The sequence below is a fragment of the Pogoniulus pusillus genome, chromosome 3, assembly GCF_015220805.1.
Source record: "Pogoniulus pusillus isolate bPogPus1 chromosome 3, bPogPus1.pri, whole genome shotgun sequence".
In the NCBI taxonomy this organism is placed as follows: Eukaryota; Metazoa; Chordata; class Aves; order Piciformes; family Lybiidae; genus Pogoniulus; species Pogoniulus pusillus.
In genome coordinates this window covers 19,544,694-19,564,545 of record NC_087266.1, presented here as the reverse complement: position 1 = coordinate 19,564,545, position 19,852 = coordinate 19,544,694, and the positions used below count along the sequence as shown (strand labels likewise).

The 19,852-nt window shown below is 43.6% G+C and overlaps 1 protein-coding gene and 1 long non-coding RNA gene across 2 annotated transcripts; one reads left to right on the top strand and one right to left on the bottom strand.

Moving 5' to 3' along the window:
• Window positions 1–1,039: 1,039 nt before the first annotated feature.
• On the top strand, window positions 1,040–8,590 carry LOC135190346 (uncharacterized). The gene is made up of 2 exons (XR_010308485.1): window positions 1,040–1,729; window positions 2,185–8,590. It is a non-coding gene; the product is annotated as an uncharacterized LOC135190346 (long non-coding RNA).
• On the bottom strand, window positions 5,974–19,515 carry IL17D (interleukin 17D). The gene is made up of 3 exons (XM_064171668.1): window positions 19,422–19,515; window positions 18,995–19,284; window positions 5,974–7,923 (listed from the first exon to the last, which is right to left on the bottom strand). Exons 1-3 carry the CDS (start codon window positions 19,434–19,436, stop codon window positions 7,608–7,610), a joined length of 621 nt encoding a protein of 206 aa, XP_064027738.1. The 5' UTR covers window positions 19,437–19,515; the 3' UTR covers window positions 5,974–7,607.
• Window positions 19,516–19,852: the final 337 nt, after the last annotated feature.

The following is a 19,852-nucleotide window of genomic DNA, read 5'->3' as shown; positions in this document are numbered from 1 at the left end:
AAATGAACTAATTACTAAATAACAATGCAACACATCAGATGGTCCTTGCGTTAGTGCTCTGTTCACGGGTTCTCACTTAGAGTTTCATTTTGTTGGTCTTGAGATAGGTAGTAATGTGACCTGTACATGGTAGTTACTTATATCTGGGATCATAATAGATTTGATTAAATAGAGTTCATGCTTTTTAGTAGATTTCATTGTCAAGCTAAAGATGATTTACAGGTATGTCAAGTTTGTTGTTATAAAAACAGCCCTTTTCTCTAGCTGCCCAGTTTTAGCACTGTCTCCTATTCTGTAGACAGCAGCAGAGCAGTACAAGCAATTTAGAAATTGTTGAATCTTATAAGACCACTGAGGTACAAGACAATGTATTGGTAAACTTCCACTGTTTCTATTAGACAAAAGGTAAGTTCTACATATGAGATTTGAGCTGTATTTTAATCAATTTAACTTGAAATAGATGATACAACTGAAAAACTTTGGGATAGTAGAGGTATTTGGTAACTGGGAGTATTTCAAGCCAGTTTTGACTAATCTTTTGACTATGCTATTAATGTATTTTGGGGAGAAACCTGATTCATAAATTGCAAGGCACTCAACAGCTTTATTTGCTATAAATACACGTCATGCTCACATAGCAGAACTGTGTAAAAGGCTAGCAATAATACCGTGGCTACAAAATGAAGCACCTAAAATGAAGTATTAACATGTTTGTGGTGGGATAAACATACTTAAGCTTGTGAGACACGATTTTTAATAAGATAGAGCTCATACTCATGTTTCTGTGCATTTCTGATATTTGGATGTGGATTTTCTAATCTGTGGAGTAAACAAATGAGCAGGAATAATGTAGACAAGTGTAATCTTCTCACAGTGCCCAGAGGATTGTGCTTCCTGATCTGGATACAACACTAGTTCAAAAATGGTGTTAAAAAAAATTGTACATGACACTTCAGGACATGATTTAATGGCCATAGTGGTGTTAGGCCAACGGTTGGACTGAATCTTGGAGGTATTTTCCAACAAAATGATTCATTTTCAAAGAGATCTATTCATTTCCTAAGGCTTTTCCCTTCTCACATTTTCTATATGCTGCTTCCTATTCCCTCCTCCCATGTAGTGTTCCTGAGTTTCCTGATGCCAGTTTTCTTTCTCTTCACTGTACCTTGTTTCCTATCAGACTGGTAGTAGATGCTGTTAAAATGCAAAAAGTGCAGCTTATGGGGAGAATGGAGACTGGGCTCTTCTTACCAGTCTCTGTGAGCTCACAGCTGATACAGAGTTTTGCCTTGCCAACCAGAAGCCATCCTTGTTGCTGAGCCAAATAAAGGCAGAATCCCCAGTCAAAACTGTCCAAAAGCAGGGACAGTGTAAAACCGAGAGCCATGCAAAAAGGTAGGACCCATCCCAAAGCAGGGATGGTGCAAAATGGGAATTCTGTCACAGCAGGAACCTGTCCTGTCAGGAACTCTGTCAAGGTGGGAACTCACTCACCTTCTCCCTTGCTCTATTTATCCTTTTCTAGACCAAGTGTCCATTTGCCATTTTATACTGGATGCGAAAACCCAGCCACCCACCAGCCCGACTCCAGCACAGGCTCTCACATGGGTCAGCACACCTCTGAAAGGCGCCTGCTGCTGGTCCCCTTCAAACCTGCAGGACTGGCGGGGAAAGCAGTTTTCATGCTGCCTTCTCCCCATTCAAACCATTGAGGTGGGGGAAAAGAAAGGTGTGGGAAGCTTTCTCCTGCAACGAGGTATGGAATGTAAACATCAGGCCCTGTGATGGGAAGTGTCCTTGGGTCTTACTGATTCCCAGGGGCCTAAGCTGGCAACCATGAGCAACCCACGCACAGCTGTCAGGGGGTGGAATCTGCCAGCCTCCGGGGCGGACACAGCCCCAAGGGGGGCTGACCCTGGCCAGCCCCCCTGGGTGGTACTCACAGGTTGTTTACCACAGGTAACCTATCTCTGCCTTACACATAACTTGGGGCCAATCTGTACTGTCCACTTCTGCCAGCCCCAGGCTGGCTGGAAACACCTCCTCTGGAGCACTATATAAGCCATTGCACTACCCTAATAAAGCTGTACTGATGTACTGATGCACAGATGCCTAGAAGCTGCTGTCTCGAGTCGTCAGTACCCCGATCTCGCCTCTCGCCAGCCTCCGTACCCCGACAGAAAGGTGTTTGGAATACTCTGGAACAATTCCTTCAGTCATTTGCTTCATTTTGGTAAATTTGTGATGTTGTAGTCTCTACACAAATTCAAAGACAACTTTGCTAACATCATTAGAGGCCTTTCTTAAAAAAAAACAAAAAAAAACCAAAAAAACAAACAAAACAAACAAAAACCCAACAAGTACAGCATTCACTTGTACCAGGAAATTCAGTTCACCACGAAAATACCACTGCTTCTCACATGTAGGTCAGACAGCTTTGAAAAGAGGCACTGTGAAGATGCATGATTATGAAAATGAGGGTACAGGTAACTTGTAGATGCACTCAACAGAGCAGTCCATTGTCCACCAGCTTCCCTCTTAAAAGCCTGCTGCAGGCAGCTGCCCAAGCAGAGCTTGACTAGCAGCATTCACAGCCTTCATCAGTGATGAGATGTAGACTATTTTTGTCATACCTGTTTCCAAGGAAGTAGCTGTGTTCCTGAGAAGGCTGCAGGTTACAAAATTTCTGAGTGAATTTCTACTTTGTGCTATTGCAGTAACTTTAAGAAATCTTGCAGATCTCCCTTATTTTCCCCTTGTAATTAGATAAAAAAAACCCTTCAGTGTCAAGTAGCAATTGGCCTTCTTTATTGTGGATGTCTCAGGGATGCAGTTTTTCTTATAACAGGATGATTTGGGTTATCACTATGCTTCTTTTCCAGTGCACAGATGGTTGTAGATGGCAGAGAATATACTGCAGCTGCCTGCACCTCACCTCAGGTGATAAAAGAACATTTCTAGGAATGCAATTGCATGAAGTCTAAGGTACTACTTCCATTAAGATCTGCACTTCCTCTTTAAAATGATGCTGCTCCCAGCTTGATGTCACAGTTGACTCATCCCTGTACCATGAACTGCCTTCACCCCTCTGTGCCAAAGCAAGTGGGAAATTTCTCTGATGGTTGGTTTTGTCACTGTCCCTTGGTTACCTGCACAACAGAGCCCCAAGGAAACTAGGTTCAGGTTGCAGAAACCCCTCACCAGCTAGTGCCAAGCTGAGTTGACATTCTGACTCTTGTTCTGCAACCCCAGTTTTGTCACTGTCCCTTGGTTACCTGCACAGGGCAGTCCCAAGGCAGCTAGGTTCAGGTTGCAGAAGCCCCTTGTTAGCCAGTGTCAGAGCTGAGTTGACACTGATTTGTATTCTGCAGCCTCTTTAGATGGGAGTCCAACGGAATCGATTGGTAGCTCATGCTGCTACTCAGCAAAGTGGGAGTATTGACTAAATCTCCCTCATGCACCCTAGTCCAGGTACTTGTGGCTGTATCACAGCAAGACTCATGGATGTTGGTATTTTCTGAGCATATCATACCCTTTTTACCTTGCTGTTTTCACATTTATGCTCCCCCAAGCACTCTTATGTTTACTTGTAACTCTAGCCCTCCACCTATTCAAACGCCTTTGTGTAATGGCTGGCTAGTAAACCAAACTAGCACCTCAGGCTTTTCGCAAGCTTTCTGAATATGCAGATTTTCCAACCTATCTTAAGTGATACTTCAGTGAAGAAAATAATCTCTTTACCGAGGATATTGTTCTGTGTTTTGTGGCTCCTAATGTATTCCAGGGACCTCACTAAAGAGAAAAAAAATCCTGGCACAATGAAAAAATAAATCAGCTGCAGCTGCCAATAGTTTCAGCTTTGAATTGTTTGCATTTACTTGGACTGGAGGTGGTTCAATCAGACATTCATGTCTGCCTTGTGTCAACGGTTTGTGAAGCCTTGAAGCAACTCCAATGAACTATTCCTTCCCCAAAACAAATTAAAGACAAGGGGCTACAGCAGCAGTAACCAGAGGGCTAAAAGCTGGAAAATGTCACACCACAGTTGAAGCGAAACTGATATAAATCCATGATGTGATGACCTCTTAAAAAAAAATCCAAGCAAAGTCAATCTATGTTTAATACTCAACCTTTTCCACATGAGTAATGCAGAAAGGGTTTACATATGGAAGGATACTTTGAGGGTTAAGAAATGTTTGTGTAGCAAATAGTTCTTGATGTTAAATATTAGCAAACAGTTGTTCACTAACAAATTATTATCAAACAGCTGCTCACAGTAAAATTACAAACACGATCTTTTAAGAGACACCTAACTGGAAAGCTGGATCAGGAAGCAAAATGGCTCAGTTAAGAAGTCTGTCACAGAAGATAGTGACGATTTTAAAAGGAAAATAGGCTTCTAAGCAAGATGAGCTTGTTTGTAGCCATAGGAAGCTTTCTGCGCTTGCTGCAGTATGATGAGAATGAAGTCACCAACATATATAAGCTATTGCTCCATTGAGGTTTTGCAGTTCTCCAGTACTTTTCTTCCAGTCATCCAACTGCCGAAGCCTTATGCTAGCTAAAGCATCTCTTATTCTGGATTGGTGAAACTGATTGTGTTCTTTTCACCTGATCTTACACAGTAACTCCCAGGCATTCCCAGAACATGCTCCAGTTCTTTGAAAACCTCTATTACTCTAATTAATGCCTGCAGGACAAGAATTGTGACAGTACATGAGGGGTTTTTCTCTACATCATGCAAGTAAATCCATGTGCTCTAGCAAATAATCTGTTGCAGACAAATTAGTATAACAAACATGTGGGCAGAGACATGAGTTTTGCTGGAGGGCAGTGTTTAGCCAAAGCTTTAGTTGGCAGTTCTTCTGTGTGTTTACTAAACGTTAAGGACTGTGTGGTTTGACGTTTTGTTTTTATTGTTTAGGAGTTTTGCTGCTTTTACTGTCAAGTGTTTGCTTTCTATGCTGTAGAGTCCAAAGGTCCCATCTTCCCCCTGTCTGCAGTGTATATGTGAGGAATTGTAAGACTTTAAACTGCTGAAGTATCATCAAATGCAGTGCTTCTCCAACTTTGTGGATCTGCTTCCCTTTTGAGCCCTTCTATCTTCGACTATCATCACCCTCTTCTTAGAGGGTAAGAAGTTCTCGAGGGAGGTTCTCCTCCCCCTTCTACTCTGCCATGGTGAGGTCACATCTGGAGTACTGTGTCCAGTTCTGGGCCACTCAGTTCAAGAAGGACAGAGAACTACTTGAGAGAGTCCAGCGCAGAGCCACAAGGATGATTAAGGGAGTGGAACATCTTCCTTATGTAGAAAAGCTAAGGCAGCTGTGGCTCTTTAGCTTGGAGAGGAGGAGACTAAGTGGTGATCTCATGAATGTTTATAAATGCATAATGGGTGACTGCCGAGAGGATGGAGTCAGGCTCTTCTCGTTGATACCAAATGACAGGACAAGGGGTGGTGGGTGGAAGTTGAGGCATAGAAGTTCCATGTAAATGTGAAGGAAAATGTCTTCATTGTGAGGGTGACAGAACACTGAACAGGATGCCCAGGGCAGTCATGGTGTTTCCCTCTCTGTAGATATTCAAAACTCACCTGGATATGTTCCTGTGTGATCTGGTATAAGTGACCCTGCTTTGGCAGGGGGTTGAACTGGATGATTTTTCAAGGTCACTTCCAGCCCCTGACATTCTGTGATTCTGTGAAGTTCTTCCACATAAGGAGGAAAGCAAAGTGGGTGTAATTGCTCCAAGTATTAATGGTTTCCAGGGAACCCCTAACTACCTTTAATTGCTGGCAGCAACTAGGCAATTAGTTGTTCTCTGAGTAGTATAAACACATTATAACCTCCTTTGAACTCTGCTTTGAGAACCAACTTGAGATAGAAGTCCCACAATTTGAGGAAAGACAGATCTCCATACAAGCAGAATTACGGAAAAGCATGTGCACAAGAAATGCGGTCATAAACTTCAATCTGACATTGTGATGGAAATCTTTTATTGGTTTCTGGAGTTCTCAAAGTTGTTTTAGGCTTTGTAAAAAGCTATACAGATTGCACTATAAAAAAATACTGTTATGCCAGACTGAGTCATAAGGAGCACAGCTAATAATTATACACCAAGACAAAAAGTTGTGTGATGCTCATTCTCTAGCTTGTTAATTCTTGTTAGCTCATAGTCTTTCCATTCTTCATCCAACAACACTCCAAAGGAACATCTTTGTGTAGTGTAGGCACCTTCTCCACTATGAATTAAGCCCAGTAGTGAGATTCTTGATGTAGTAAATACATTGCTGTGTACAGTGTTTATTTCTTTCTATATGATGTTGCAGTCATGGTCCTTCAGCTGTAGAAGATGCTCTGTTGCACATTCAGAAATTTGCCAGCTTTAATGACTGAGGAGTTATGTCTGTGCAAGGTATGCCAGTTTATTCCTGATTCACCAGACTAAGACAACCTTCAGTCTCCTTTTCTGGAAATGCAAGTTTTTGTGTACCATGGGTTTCTGGTCAGGGCTTGCTGCCAAGTTCCTGTAAGCTGCAGAGATCGAAAAGTGCTCTTCCGCAGACCACCATCTTTTGCAGGTGATTGTCTGCAGCACTGAGAAAAATGAGTAACACTTATTGTGCTGAATTCAACAAGTCAGGTCTGTCTGGGGCTCACCTCAGTGATCTTTGTAGCATCTAAAATTTAAGTTCTAGCCCCTTTGCTCTTCTGCAGTGTTCCTGAGATGAAGCCTATCCTTTGTACTTTGTTTTTTTTAATGGGCAATCTCCTACCCTAACATGAAAAACATCTTTCTGCTATACAGAATACAGTTTTGTCACAAACAGTTGAGCAGTTAATGATTAATGGAATCTAATGCAGAAATCCTGGGAGACTCTGTTTTTTCCAATTAGTATTTTCTGTGTAATTAGGCTCAGTCCACAACAGAAAAGTGCACTGCAGTTTTACAACACTTCAGTATGCTTTTTCTCAACACCTTTGTACCCTTAGCAACTTGGCAAGCTTAAAAAAAAATAAAAAGCAGACTTAGGGAATATTGTTTCATGAGTGACTCAAACTCAGCAAAAGCTTCCTTGCTGTACTGTATAAATAGTCAAAAGATGCAACAGCCAAGAACACTACTTGGAGTTGAGATATGCAAAATAAAGGAAGGCTCTCCCAGCCTAAGAAATTAGCCTCTCAGATGCTGATTTGGCACATGTATGGCAGCTATGTGTATTTCATATAAGAGTATTTAAAGTAGAGTATAAGAGATTCTGTTAAACATCTACAACTGATAGTCTGCTATAGTAATAGTTAAGTGTGTCTTACATCATCTTCTAAAACTTACTGTGAATAAGCAAGGATAAAATGTTCTGCTCTAAAAAACAAATATAAAAGCAGCTACTTTGTAATTTGAAACAAATATTTAGAGGAACTAAAGTTCTTACTGTGAATTGTCATCTCTAATGATCTGAATGACTGGACAAAACTTTTATAACTGAAATGACTGCTTAGTAGAAAAAAGAGAGTTAAGTCTATGTGTTTGCTGCTGTGATGCAGCTTCCTGAGGTGGTGAAATGATGATCTGAAGGCAATACTGTAACACAGCTATTTATATTTTCTTCATTCTGATGATGGCTTATTCTGGCTTACCAGCAACTTCATTTCTTGCTTATCTATACTGGAATTTACACTTTCAGCCTCTTTTTCTTGCTCGGGCACACACGTGCAGCCCACTGGGATAGTGACGTAATCTTCTGTGTAGACGTAACGGCCCCCAGCACACGCTGATGTGCGACGGAGGATGACTGTTGGCATGTACACAGGGGTGCTGCGGAAGTGAAAATTCTCCTCGCCAAAGATCCCCATGAGACAGCCTTTGCACAGACAGTATGCTTCAGGAATGTATTTAGGATATCTTGTGGGATCATACGAAATTCTATAGGGAAGCAAATCATAAACGCTCATTAGTATCACTAAAAATATACCCAGCTGGAAAGCATTATTATAATGAGATTTGACTGTAAACATTTATATAATATTTTTGTTTTCTTTGCCAGGAAAAATAGCTTAGCTTCTGCTGCTTGGCTTCTTATTTGTGAAATGCAAAGAAAAAAAGCCATGAACTTACACAACTGATCACATCCTACAGTGCACACTGAAGTATGAGGTGACTGACTGCCTTTCTAAAATGTGAGATTCAGGGGTTTAGCACAGTAAGTTTTCTATTTTTGACTGGATGGGTAAACAGAGCATTAAAAAGGACAACTGGGCACTTCCAAACTTTTGATCTGCCTTGACTTCTTCAAAAATTGTTACAAATTCCTGTTAACATTATTACTGTTGAAGTTATCTTATGTTTTAAAATTTTAAATGGAATTGAATTGTACAATTATTTCTGCAGTAATTGTTTTGCTCCCTAGTAGACTGAGGGTTATAAAGGTGCCTTCCCATTGAAAGCAGAACTCTGCATTGCTTTCTTTAATGCACCTCCCTTTTTCTTCTTTAATGAGAGAAACTAATATTTGCATGCTCACACAAAGTTCAAAGTGAAGGTTATTTCTGCCCTCACCTGATACATTTTGAAGTAAAGCATTGCCCCAAAACTGCAAGTGTAGAGACTCTTCATTTTTGTTGTCTTCTTATAGTTTGTTGTTTGGCTCTTTCTGTTCACTTATTAATGTCTCTGGAAATTCCTGATTAGCAGGAGCTGGAAAGCTTGTAACCAAAGTACAGCTTGGACTAATAAAGTCCAAGTTTCAGCATTCCTCTCTGGATGTTGTTGGACGCAGAAACAAAGATATTATACTCTGGTCTCAAGTCATACAGACCCTGGCTGACCTACAGCCATTGTTTTTAGTAAAGAGAGTACAAGCAGATAAAGTCTGCTTGTTTCCTGAAATAAAAGACTAAGTACACAGCAGAGTACACATACTGGAGTGTGTAGCCATGCTGCTTATTGTGGTGACAAAGTGTTTGTTGCTTTGTTCTTTAACTGCTTTTTCTGCTTATACTGGAAGTAATTGGTGGGTATGGCTATAACTTATTCTTTATTACAACTGTGTGTCATTATTCTAGAAAAGGTTTGCAACACCAGCAAAAGTTGTTTTAAATATGCTTAACTCCTATGCCAGCTGTTTGTCCTCTTTGTACCTTTAAGCTTCTTTCCACTCTCATCTGCTCTCACTGTTACAATACTTGCCCTGCTTCAGTGCTGGTTCTGCTACCCCGGCACAGAAGGACAGCTGCCCTCTTTGGTTGGAGAAGTGTTCAGCCCAGAAGCACCACCAATCTCTCTGTACTTTGCCTCCAGAGACCATCACAGCCTTGGGAGGATGCTGCCCCTAAGTGTGTTGTTATCAGACGCACGCACTGACCTGTCAGGTGACTGAAAACACTTTCCTGCCTTTCCTGTTCCTACTTTCAACTTTCACTCAGTAGATGGTTAGACCAACATATGTTGCACAGCAGAAGTATCCTACAGGCCATTAATGGAATGCAGAAAGCATGAAGATGCACTGGTCACCTAGTCCAAATGTCTTCCTGAGGCAAGCTCAGATGCATTTATGTTTCTTCAGCCTGTCCTAAAAACTTCCAGAAGAGATCCCCAGCCTTGCCCAGAGGCTCTGTTGCAGTATTTTACCACCTCTTTACTTGTTAAGTTTTCCTAATCCATTTCTTTCCATTTTCTTCTTCCAAACTAAATTGTTTCTCATGGTAGGATGGGAAATTACAGAAGCTGAGGCTAAAAAACTGAGTAACAGCTAAAGATCTGATACCAGAGAAAATGCCCATGGCGTTTACTGTGATGTGAAAGGCTGCAAAACCAGTAAAAAGTCTTGTTTGGGGGTTTAAACCATCCTCTACTTGGAATCAGGATAATGCCACCACACAGTAGATGAAGTGGGGCAACTAGATAAGAAAATTAACAAATACTTGTCCCATTATTTATGGAATGATACAAACAATTTAGTATACTGTGTCCTTCCTACAGCAGTTTCAAAACAGCCAGTTATGAAAAATGTAATAAAGTGATTCTTAAATTGTCTTTCCCAGGGTTTGTACCACTTCCCTAGGTATCATGGTGTTAGCCTCTTATCTTTTCAGGTGGTCTCTGTCATAAGAAGAGGCAATCTGTGATTGCAGAGTCATTTCTTGGCCAAAAAAATCTGCACTTGCCAAAACAGGCAACCTGGCAGTCGTGCACCCACTGAGCTGATGCTTATATTCTGGTCACAGGATTCCAACTGAAGAGTAACTTCATCAAAAGCTCTATTTTGCTCCTTCAGCTGTAGTGCCACATATACACAGAGCCCTACACAAACAGACCAGCTGGGCACAGAGGAACCAAATGAGGTTCAACAAGGACAAGTGCAGAGTCCTGCACCTGGGAAGGAATAATAAACTGCACCACTACAGGTTGGGAGGTGATCTGCTGGAGAGCAGCCCTGTGGAGAGGGATCTGGGAGTCCTGGTGGATAACAAGTTAACTATGGCACAGCAATGTGCCCTTGTGGCCAAGAAGGCCAAAGGGATCTTGGGGTGTATTAAGAAGAGTGTGTCCATCAGATCAAAGGAGGTTTTCCTTCCCTTCTACTCTGCCCTTGTGACACCTCATCTTGAATACTGTGTTCAGTTTTGGGCTCCCCAGTTTAAGAGGGACAAGGATCTGCTGGAGAGGGTCCAGCAGAGAGCTACAAGGATGATTAGGGTACTGGAGGGCATGGCTTATGAGGAGAGGCTGAGGGACCTGGGGCTTTTTAGTCTGGAGAAGACTGAGAAGGGATTTAATAAATGTTTATAAACAGCTGAGGGCTGTCAGGAGAGAGGGGACAGGCTCTTCTCACGATAGGACAAGGAGCAATGGGTGTAAGTTGCAGCACAAAAGGTTCCACCTCAACACAAGGGGGAACTTCTTTACTGTAAGGGTCACAGAGCACTGGAACAGGCTCCCCAGAGAGGTTGTGGAGTCTCCTTCTCTGGAGACTTTCAAGGTCTGTCTGGATGCTTTCCTCTGTGATCTGTACTAGATTGTGTGGTTCTGCTCTGGCAGGGGAGTTGGACTTGATGATCTCCTTTTGTCCCTTCCAACCCCTAATATCCTGTGATCCTGTGAACAAGGAGCTGTAGATAGGACCAGAAATTAATTTCCCTTTTCAGAAGGATCATCGGTTTATCTGGTTAAACCAAATCTGTAATCATGGCTTTAGCCAAACAGAAACTTGATTATCCTGACATCAAAGAAAAGAGGCTTTTTTTCTGTTGTTGAAATTAACATATGATCTGGGTTCTCTGTCTTTTAAAGGAATTTATTTTCCTCACAGAAGAATCTGACCAGAATCTGTCTCATGGCCAAACATCTGTGATGTTACAGATATTTTCTGGAAAGCTGCTCTGCCCCATTTATACTTGCTTACTTTCCCAAGAAAATACCTTCCTGCTACAGGATATCACACCAATGTGAAATAAAATGTCTGACAGCCAGCAGAAGGAAAGAAAAGTGGAATACAGGCTTTTCTACTTGATACATTCCCAGTTCAAACTCAAGTGTGATTGGTTTCAGTGGTGGTCTGTTAAAAACACCACATGTCAAGTCATTGGTATTTCCTCTACTGTATTATCTCTAGCACCTGGTTTATGATGGTACTGGTTTTAAACTCTGGTTTATGATGTTACTGGAAAGCATGAACATGCTTCTGGGTGCAAACGTAGGAGTTTTCACTAATAACAAGTGAACACCATCCCTGGAATCATGCTCTACAACAAACTTTTTCCCTCCAAATTCCCACATGGCAAATGTTAGGTAGAAATAAGGAGGGTTTGGAAGGACCATGTGGTGTGGTTTTCTGTTTTTGATGGAAAAATCTCTTATATTGCTAAGTTTGATGTAGATACATCTATTCCATCATGTGAGGATTGGAAGGAATCACAGAGGATCCAAAATCAAAAATGGATAAAAAATACAGATGTATTTTTTCATCCAGACCAGAACTGTAGGGCTGAAAGCTCTAAGTAATTCCTTATGATATTAAATGCTGGACTACAATGTCTCTACATTTGGAGACATATACAAGGTTTTGCATCTTCATCTCGATACTATTAAGAAAGGTTATATAACTAAAGCCTCACGGTTTATAGGCAACACAGAAGTTCATTTCAAACAAACTCTCTCTCTGCTACCATTGAATTCTGTCTCGAACATGATGCTCCTCTGCTCCCCATTCTTTGCATTCAAGCACTGGTGACAATCTGCCCCTGGAGCAGTACACTACAGTTCAGATACTGCTTGGGTGCTTACACCTGTGCCAACTCACAGTCATTGCCTGCACAAGCAAACGTGAAGCAACAGTCACCTGGATTACTGCAGGCACTCACTGTTTTGTGATCATGATGAGGCACCCCAAGAATGACTCAGCTAAACTGGGGTCCCAATGTGCCTGCACCATCACATGAGCAGTGTGTGATCCACCCTGCTGTGGGAACACTGCTGCTAAATGCCCCTTGGCAGGGAATGAAGGAGAATTCAGGAATAAAAGGCAGCACCACAAACTGTCAGTATGCGCACCCACCACCAAGAAGACATCAAGCACGCTGGATGTCACTGGAACCCACAGTGGTGATGCTTTCCTCCTCTTTCTTCTAATCAAACCTCACTCTTCTATTATTCTGTGTCTCTCAATCACTCTCTCACACTCTCTCTCATTTGTCCTTGGGCAATTGGCTCACCTGCCTTAAGAACCACTGTATGATGCAAACCCTTCCTCTGAAGTTCAGGTTGCAACAGCAACCCAGCCTGATTTAGGTTTGAACCACTAACAAACACCAGTAACCCTGCTGTATAAATCCAGTGAGTGACATGGCCTGCTCCCTCTCCTCATAGGTACTGAACATAATCACTCTGTACATACAATGACCACAGCCTCAGCTGCTGTAGTTCAACGCATCTCCTTTATTCCAAGCACAAGACATGGTTTTGTCTTCTAGAAGAAAGCAAACATGTTTGATTGGGTTAATTAATGGGACAAAAGGCATGCTCAGACTTCCCACTGACTCTCTCCTATACACTGTGAAAGAGGTACCTATCTGGGATAGACACAACAGAAGTAGCTGGGAGAAGTGGTGGAGGACGAGAAGAATGTAATTTTCTACTGGCATCAGTGTCCTCTGCATCCTTTTGTCATTTGCTGTGGCCACTGCTGCAAATCAGACAACCCAGCTGTTTGGATGTGGGCTGCCCTTGCCAGTATGTAGGACTAACCCTGCCTCAGCAGCACTGCTGATTTACAAATGACAGGAACTATGCCGGGCTGTGCTGTTTCAATCTGCTGGAACAAGAAGCAGGCTTGTACTGAACTGGAACCGCTAATGAAGTGTGACTAGTTCTAGGCTGCTTTTCCTTGTGACCCTGTGAGTGCTTTGAGAGCTCCCAGTGAAAAATAAACTTCCTGCCATTTACATACTGAGCCTGGAAACTCAAGAGAAAGGTTTCTGTCAGAAGACTTTGCTCTTGCAAAGACTTCACCTGTCTTCTCTTGTATTGCCACTTTCATGTGTAATATTTGTAATAATACTTCATAGTTTACAAGTTTCTAAATCAAGGGGGCCAGATGCTGTGTTGTGTCAGGCTGATGCAGCTGACTCTTCAGAAAATCACTGTTAGCACTTGGCTAACAGCTGGATGTTATCAGAAGTCTAATAAGGTCATCATCCCTTTACTTCACACTCTGAAATACTTAGAGGATTAAGAGCTAACAACTCCTTTTTTCCCTCTTGGCAAGCTATTTATTTCTCTATAGCAGGTGTTCTTTAGTTCACATTATGTTTAGTTTTTTCTGTACAAATTCTATGTATGGTGCTGGCATAAAATAGCCCAGTACTAACTGTGGTGTTCTGAAGAGCTGTGCAAACAGGTACTCAAATAAAAAGGATCAGAGTTCTGCATCCACTTGTATTCTTTCCCTTGGCTGCATCTTTGGGATATGCACACTGTTCCATGTGATGCTAAATCCTGGATAATGTTTTGGATAAGGTCACTGGAGTACTAGTTAAAGGAAAACACCCTTGCATGTCTCTTTTTCAAAAGCACTGCAGACGAAGTTGGCTTTTATCAGTTAAAAAAAAAAAGACTTGTCTGTATTACTTTTATGAAGATTTTATGTAGATAAACACTAAACCACAGATGCTTATAAACTCAGTCTGTTGAAAAGCAGAAGAAACAAGCTGGGCAATGTTTTAGAGAGGGACTACCTAACATGGGATTTCATGATCAAATCAACACTGGCAGTAAATGTCTGTAAATTAACCCTTAGTAAATGCAGCATTAGGCCCCAGAGACACACACAGAAGCTGTAATATTTGGAAATTCAGAAACAGGAATGACTTCTTAAATACATATAAAGAATTTCTGCCAAATGCATGCTGAATTGTGTTTGCAGAAGACTCTGAATGTATCCCTGCAAACTAGCTATGAATGTTATTACAGCCTTAAGAGAGAGAATAAAAGTGAGCTGATGTATATGGCTAATTCATGAGGCACCTGTGCACTGCAGCACCACGAATGGAACCACTAGCCAACACTACCTGTAAAGTTCTGCTGACTTGGGGGGGTGGTAGGGTGGTGGTGGTGGTGTCAGATTTTTCAAGCATTACTCTGAGCTTTATGACATGCCCTGCAAATGTTTAGGCATACATTTACAATCAATTCTTTTTATAATGGCTCTGGTCCACGAGCAACTTCTCTGTGCATCTCTGGGTCTGAGCCTGCCTCAGTATAGATGCTTATGGTTTCTTTGCTGCTTACGGTTTCTTTGCTCATGGCTTCTCTGACTTTTGGGTTTGTTGGTTGTAAGACAACCTGTATCATTAATTCTAGTGAAGCAACTGTCAACCATAGCTACAGCCAAGGACCTTTGCCTGTACCTCACTGTACAAACAGGCTTTCTGGATTTCATTGTCTGTCCATGTAATACTGCTAAAAAGGACGGACAACTTGTGGGGATGTATGTCATGACTTGGCACAAAGCCAGGCTGATGATTTCAAGGCATGGTGATTACACAGAAGACCTCCTGCCACTGGTTCTGTTTTTTAAAAAGCTTGGGTAATTCTTAGACTAACTTCCTGAAGTGCTGAGCAAATCCAGCATGCTCAAGAATTCACTCAACTCAACCCAACTCAACTCACTTCAGGGACTTCTGCTGTCTCTTTACAGCTCTGCAGAGTAAAGAACAATTTGTGTGATTAAACTTTGTGCCCTGAGTTATATACTGATCTCCTGCGGCCATCAGGGTGGAATTTCAGTATCAGGCAGATGAACTAATATTTTTCCCCTGACTTTTTGCTTCAAATACCACCTGTTGGTTGCTGCCAGCAGCAGGATCATGGACCAGATGGATCTGTATGCAACTCCTGAGCTGTGGCAAGCCAAAAATGACATCAGTCTTAACTTTTGTATAACCAAATTAACAAGTAACAGAAAATAAATAGTAAGCACAGAATAAAGACAAGAAAATAAACTACATAAGGACTCAATTAACTGAGTCAGTTAATTCCTCCATTATTAAATAGAAACAAACTTGGATGCATGCAAAGCAGTAGGGTGAATGTTACACAGAGCTCCCTAAGTAATATATTTGATTCTTACTCACAAATGCTGATATGAAAAGAATCAGTTAACTTGAAACAAACAGTCATGCAAGCAGAAGAATTACAAGAAGCAGTGTTAAACAGCTGGGAACAGGTGCCTAGGGAGATATGCAGGGGAAGGTAAGTAGAGCCTGACTTAATATCTTTATTATTAATGACCTGGAATAGGGAGCATAACAGTATGTTAATGAAATCTGCAGATGGCCACAACGGGAACTGCTGCAACTCCAATGAAGACAGAAACAGCAGGAGACATCTCAGACATTAAAATGCAGGTCAAAAAGAAACAAGACTCTATATGGATAGAGCAGAAATCAGCTGCACTGTAACTTTTTAAGGGCAGAAAAGAAGCTGGGGAGACACACTGAGCCACAGCAAGCATCTTGATGCGAGTTTCAGTCAAATTCAGACTTTGAGGAGTGCACCATCAGAGTGTACAAGATGGGTTGCCCAAGGTGAAGTAATTTTTGGGCAGTCACTGCTGGAGTTGTAGTGATTCAAAATGCAGTTCAGGCAATGGCAACAAGTTAGTGAAGAGGAGCAAATGATGAGGAAAGGTTCAAATAATTACATGTAAGTAAGCTTGTCAAGAAAACTCTGTCAAAGAAGAGAGTTGTATACAGATTTTCACATTAATACCCTGGCCATAGAGAAGAAATTGCTGGATCATATAAGAATAATTAGTTAACAACTGACAAGGAGTCTCCTTCTCTGGAGACCTTCAAAACCCTCCTGGATGCATTCCTGTCTGGACTACCCTAGGAGATCCTGCTTTGCAGTGGAATTAGACTCGATGTTCTCCAGAGGTCCCTTCCAACGTGTCTAATCTTCTGTGATCGTGTGATTCTGTATGGCACATCCCTTGCAATCTTTATTGGAAAGCGATAGATCTGTTAGCCAGGGTTGCTTCCTGGCTAACAGATCTTCATAATGCTTTTACCTGGCTTCAAAATGTATGAAACTGCAGGTTGTAAAAGCAAATGCACCTTACTGCTCATAATGAGCAATTTTGTGCTTTACATTTCAGTTGCACATTTTACAACGTGTTTCTGTCTCACTGCACACTAATAATATGGGGAAAACACAACCAAGAAAAAAACTGGACATGAACTCTGTTAACTAGACAACGTACCCAGGCCTCTTCTCCTCAGAAAAACAATTTTTCCCCTAAACATAATTTTAGATTTTGCCTTTAACAGTGGAATTTGTTTCAAATTTTTCATCAGCTTACATGTATGCTAATGGCTAGCTGTCTGTTGGAAAACATTTTGATGGAAAGTACAGTGGTAAAGCAAATTTTAGCCTCCTGAGTCTGCAGTGCCTATACAGAAAGCTGAAAAAAACAGAACCCAAGCCTGTTTCTTAATAAACATTTTGTAAGTCAGTCTCCAAACAGCAAGTGGTTCTCTGTTAAGAAGTAAGCCTATACAAAGCTCCAACTGAAAATAACTACCTGCCCAACAAGAGGTGACCGTGGAAGGCACTGTTTACAGACCAGAAGAACAATTTTCTGATAACACTAGTATTTGTCAAAACCAATGTAAAAAACACCTGAGCCTAATGGTGGGTGTTCTGCTCACCACACTTGGGTTTTGCACATTTAGGTAGCTTAAAACATCCCCAGTCTGCTTTCAGAAAATGCATTACTAAAAATACTATTTCTAAAAATACTTTTGTTTATGAAAGGCTTACTGAGCAAATGAAGCAGGTTTTTTTTTCCTCAGCAGGATTACTTCTAAACTAAAAGTGCGCAAAACCCATGCCACAAAATAAATGTTTATTGGAGATCACTAACAAGGAGATATTCAAGTTTGCTGAATACACAGTCACTGCCATCAAGGTATATACAAAGGATAATATGCACAAAGCAGCAATAAAGTCAGTTCCTTTTAAGTCTGCATGTTTTAGCTTCCCGTGTCTGCAATGCCTATACACAAAGCTGAAAAAAAAAAGAACCCAACCCCATCAGCCTTATTCAGACAAAACTATCAGAAGACTTGATAGCGAGAATGGGATGATATGACAGGTTTAGTCTTCTAGATCAGTGTTTCCAAGTTTTCCCAAAATCATAGAATCAACCAGGTTGGAAGAGACCTCCAAGATCATCCAGGCCAACCTATACCCCGGCCCTATCCAGTAAACTAGACCATGGCACTAAGTGCCTCATCCAGGCTTTTCTTGAATCCTCAAGGGACGGTGCCTCTACCACCTCCCTGGGCAGCCCATTCCAATGCCAATCACTCTCTCTGGCAAGAACTTCCTCCTAACATCCAGCCTATACCTTCCTTAGCACCACTTGAGACTATGCCCCCTTGTTCTGTTGCTGGTTGCCTGGGAGAAGAGACCACCCCCTACCTGGCTACAGCCTCCCTTCAGGTAGTTGTAGACAGCAATGAGATCCCCCCTGAACCTCCTCTTCTCCAGGCTAAACAACCCCAGCTCCCTCAGCCTCTCCTCATAGGGTTTGTGTTCCAGGCCCCTCACCAGCTTTGCTGCCCTTCTCTGGACACGTTCCAGCACCTCAACATCTCTCTTGAATTGAGGGGCCCAGAACTGGACACAGTAAAAATTCCCTACAGAAGTGCAGATTATTGTGTATGTGTGTGTGTGTATGTGTGTGTGTGTGTGTGTGTGTGTGTTAACCAGCCTAATAACAATTTACCTTAGGCATTTCTATGCCCCCTTTAAAACTGTCTATCAGCCACCATCCCACCTCAAGGGAGGGGGTTCACAAAGCCTAGGTTGAAAACGGCAGTACTTACTCCTTGTCTATGCTGCCACAGCAGAGGGGACAGCAAGCCCTTGAGAGCGCTGGCAGCGGTTTGAGCGTCCAGAACACACACTGAGCTCGCACACGTTTTAGAGACCGGCAGCGCCTGCAGTCACCGCTCACGAAAGCTTCTGGGCCCTTTCTAGGGGCGCTACAGTAGTCATGGGGGGCTCTCCTGGTTCTGATCCTTTGCTGGGAGCCCTCCCAGTGAACTCTGCATATGAAAAGTGGCCAAAGTGACTTTTTGAGGGGTGGTCTGTGCTTCTGGGTGGGTGGATGTGTGTGAGCTCCATCTCTTACCCGTTCCACCTCACTCATTGTTTACTTTGCGTTTTGCCCACTAGCCTTATTGGTCGCACACGCTGCTTTTACATTTTAACCTTATGTCTGCCTGTTTAAACATCTGCTTTAACACCTTTCCCTCAGCCATCCCTCAGCACTGGCGCCTCCTGCAACAGCCTCCGGGCTCGCGGCGAAAGCGCCCGGCCCGAGTGGCACAGAGGGTCCCCGCACAGGGGAATCGGCTGTGCTCAACCCTCGGGGACCTTCACACTGCTTCGGACCCCCTCACCCTTTCCCCCGTTGGTCCAGAGTCACCTGTAGGCCCACGGAGAGGCGCTGCGCAGGTTGACGGGGAGCCGGAACCTCTTGTCGCCCGCCGGTCGGCTGCCGGTCGGGCAGCTGGCGTTGTGATGGCGGCCCGGCGGCTCGGGCTGCAAGGTGTGGTGGAAGGCGCTGAGCATGCCCGCCGCCAGTCGCCCGTACAGCTGCTCCAGCAGCTCCTCGGGTCGCTCGGCGCAGGTCCGGGTCCGCGCCGGCCGCTTGGACGCCTTGGCGGGCTCCGTGCGGAGCGGGAGCAGCGCCGCGCACAGCAGCGCCGCCAGCACCTGCAACGACGCCGCCGTCAGCGGGGCTGGGGCCGGGCGCACGCCCCTCCACCCGCCGCGCCCCGAAGCCCCTGGCCCGGACGGTGGGGCACTGTCCTCGGCCCGTCATGCCCGGTGCCCGGTCCGCAGCCCCTTACCCTGCCTCGCTGCATGGCGGTCGGAGTGTTCGAGGAAGACGAGGAGAGCAGCGGGCTGCGGAGCCGCGCCGTGCCACTGGCTTTCTCGGCAGAGAAGCTGTTGGAAAAGTGCCCCGCTCCTCACTGCATCTCCCCTGGCCTCGCATGCCAGGAACATTTTAGGCGCTCACGGAGGGGGCGAGCGCTCGGGGCCGGGAGCTGGCTGGTTGCGCACTCGGTACGACCCCGCTGCCCACGGGCTAGCGGGAACAGCCCCATGAGCACAGGAAGGCTCGGTCCGCCAGCAGCCGGTGTCCTGCTCGGGGGCGCGGCCGCAGCAGCCCCGCGCGGTGCTCCGTCCGACTCCCCTGCAGCCCTACGAGGGGTGCTCGACGCGCCCCGTGCCCTTCTCTGCTGTGAGGAGCCGAGTGCTCCTTTCCACGACGACCACG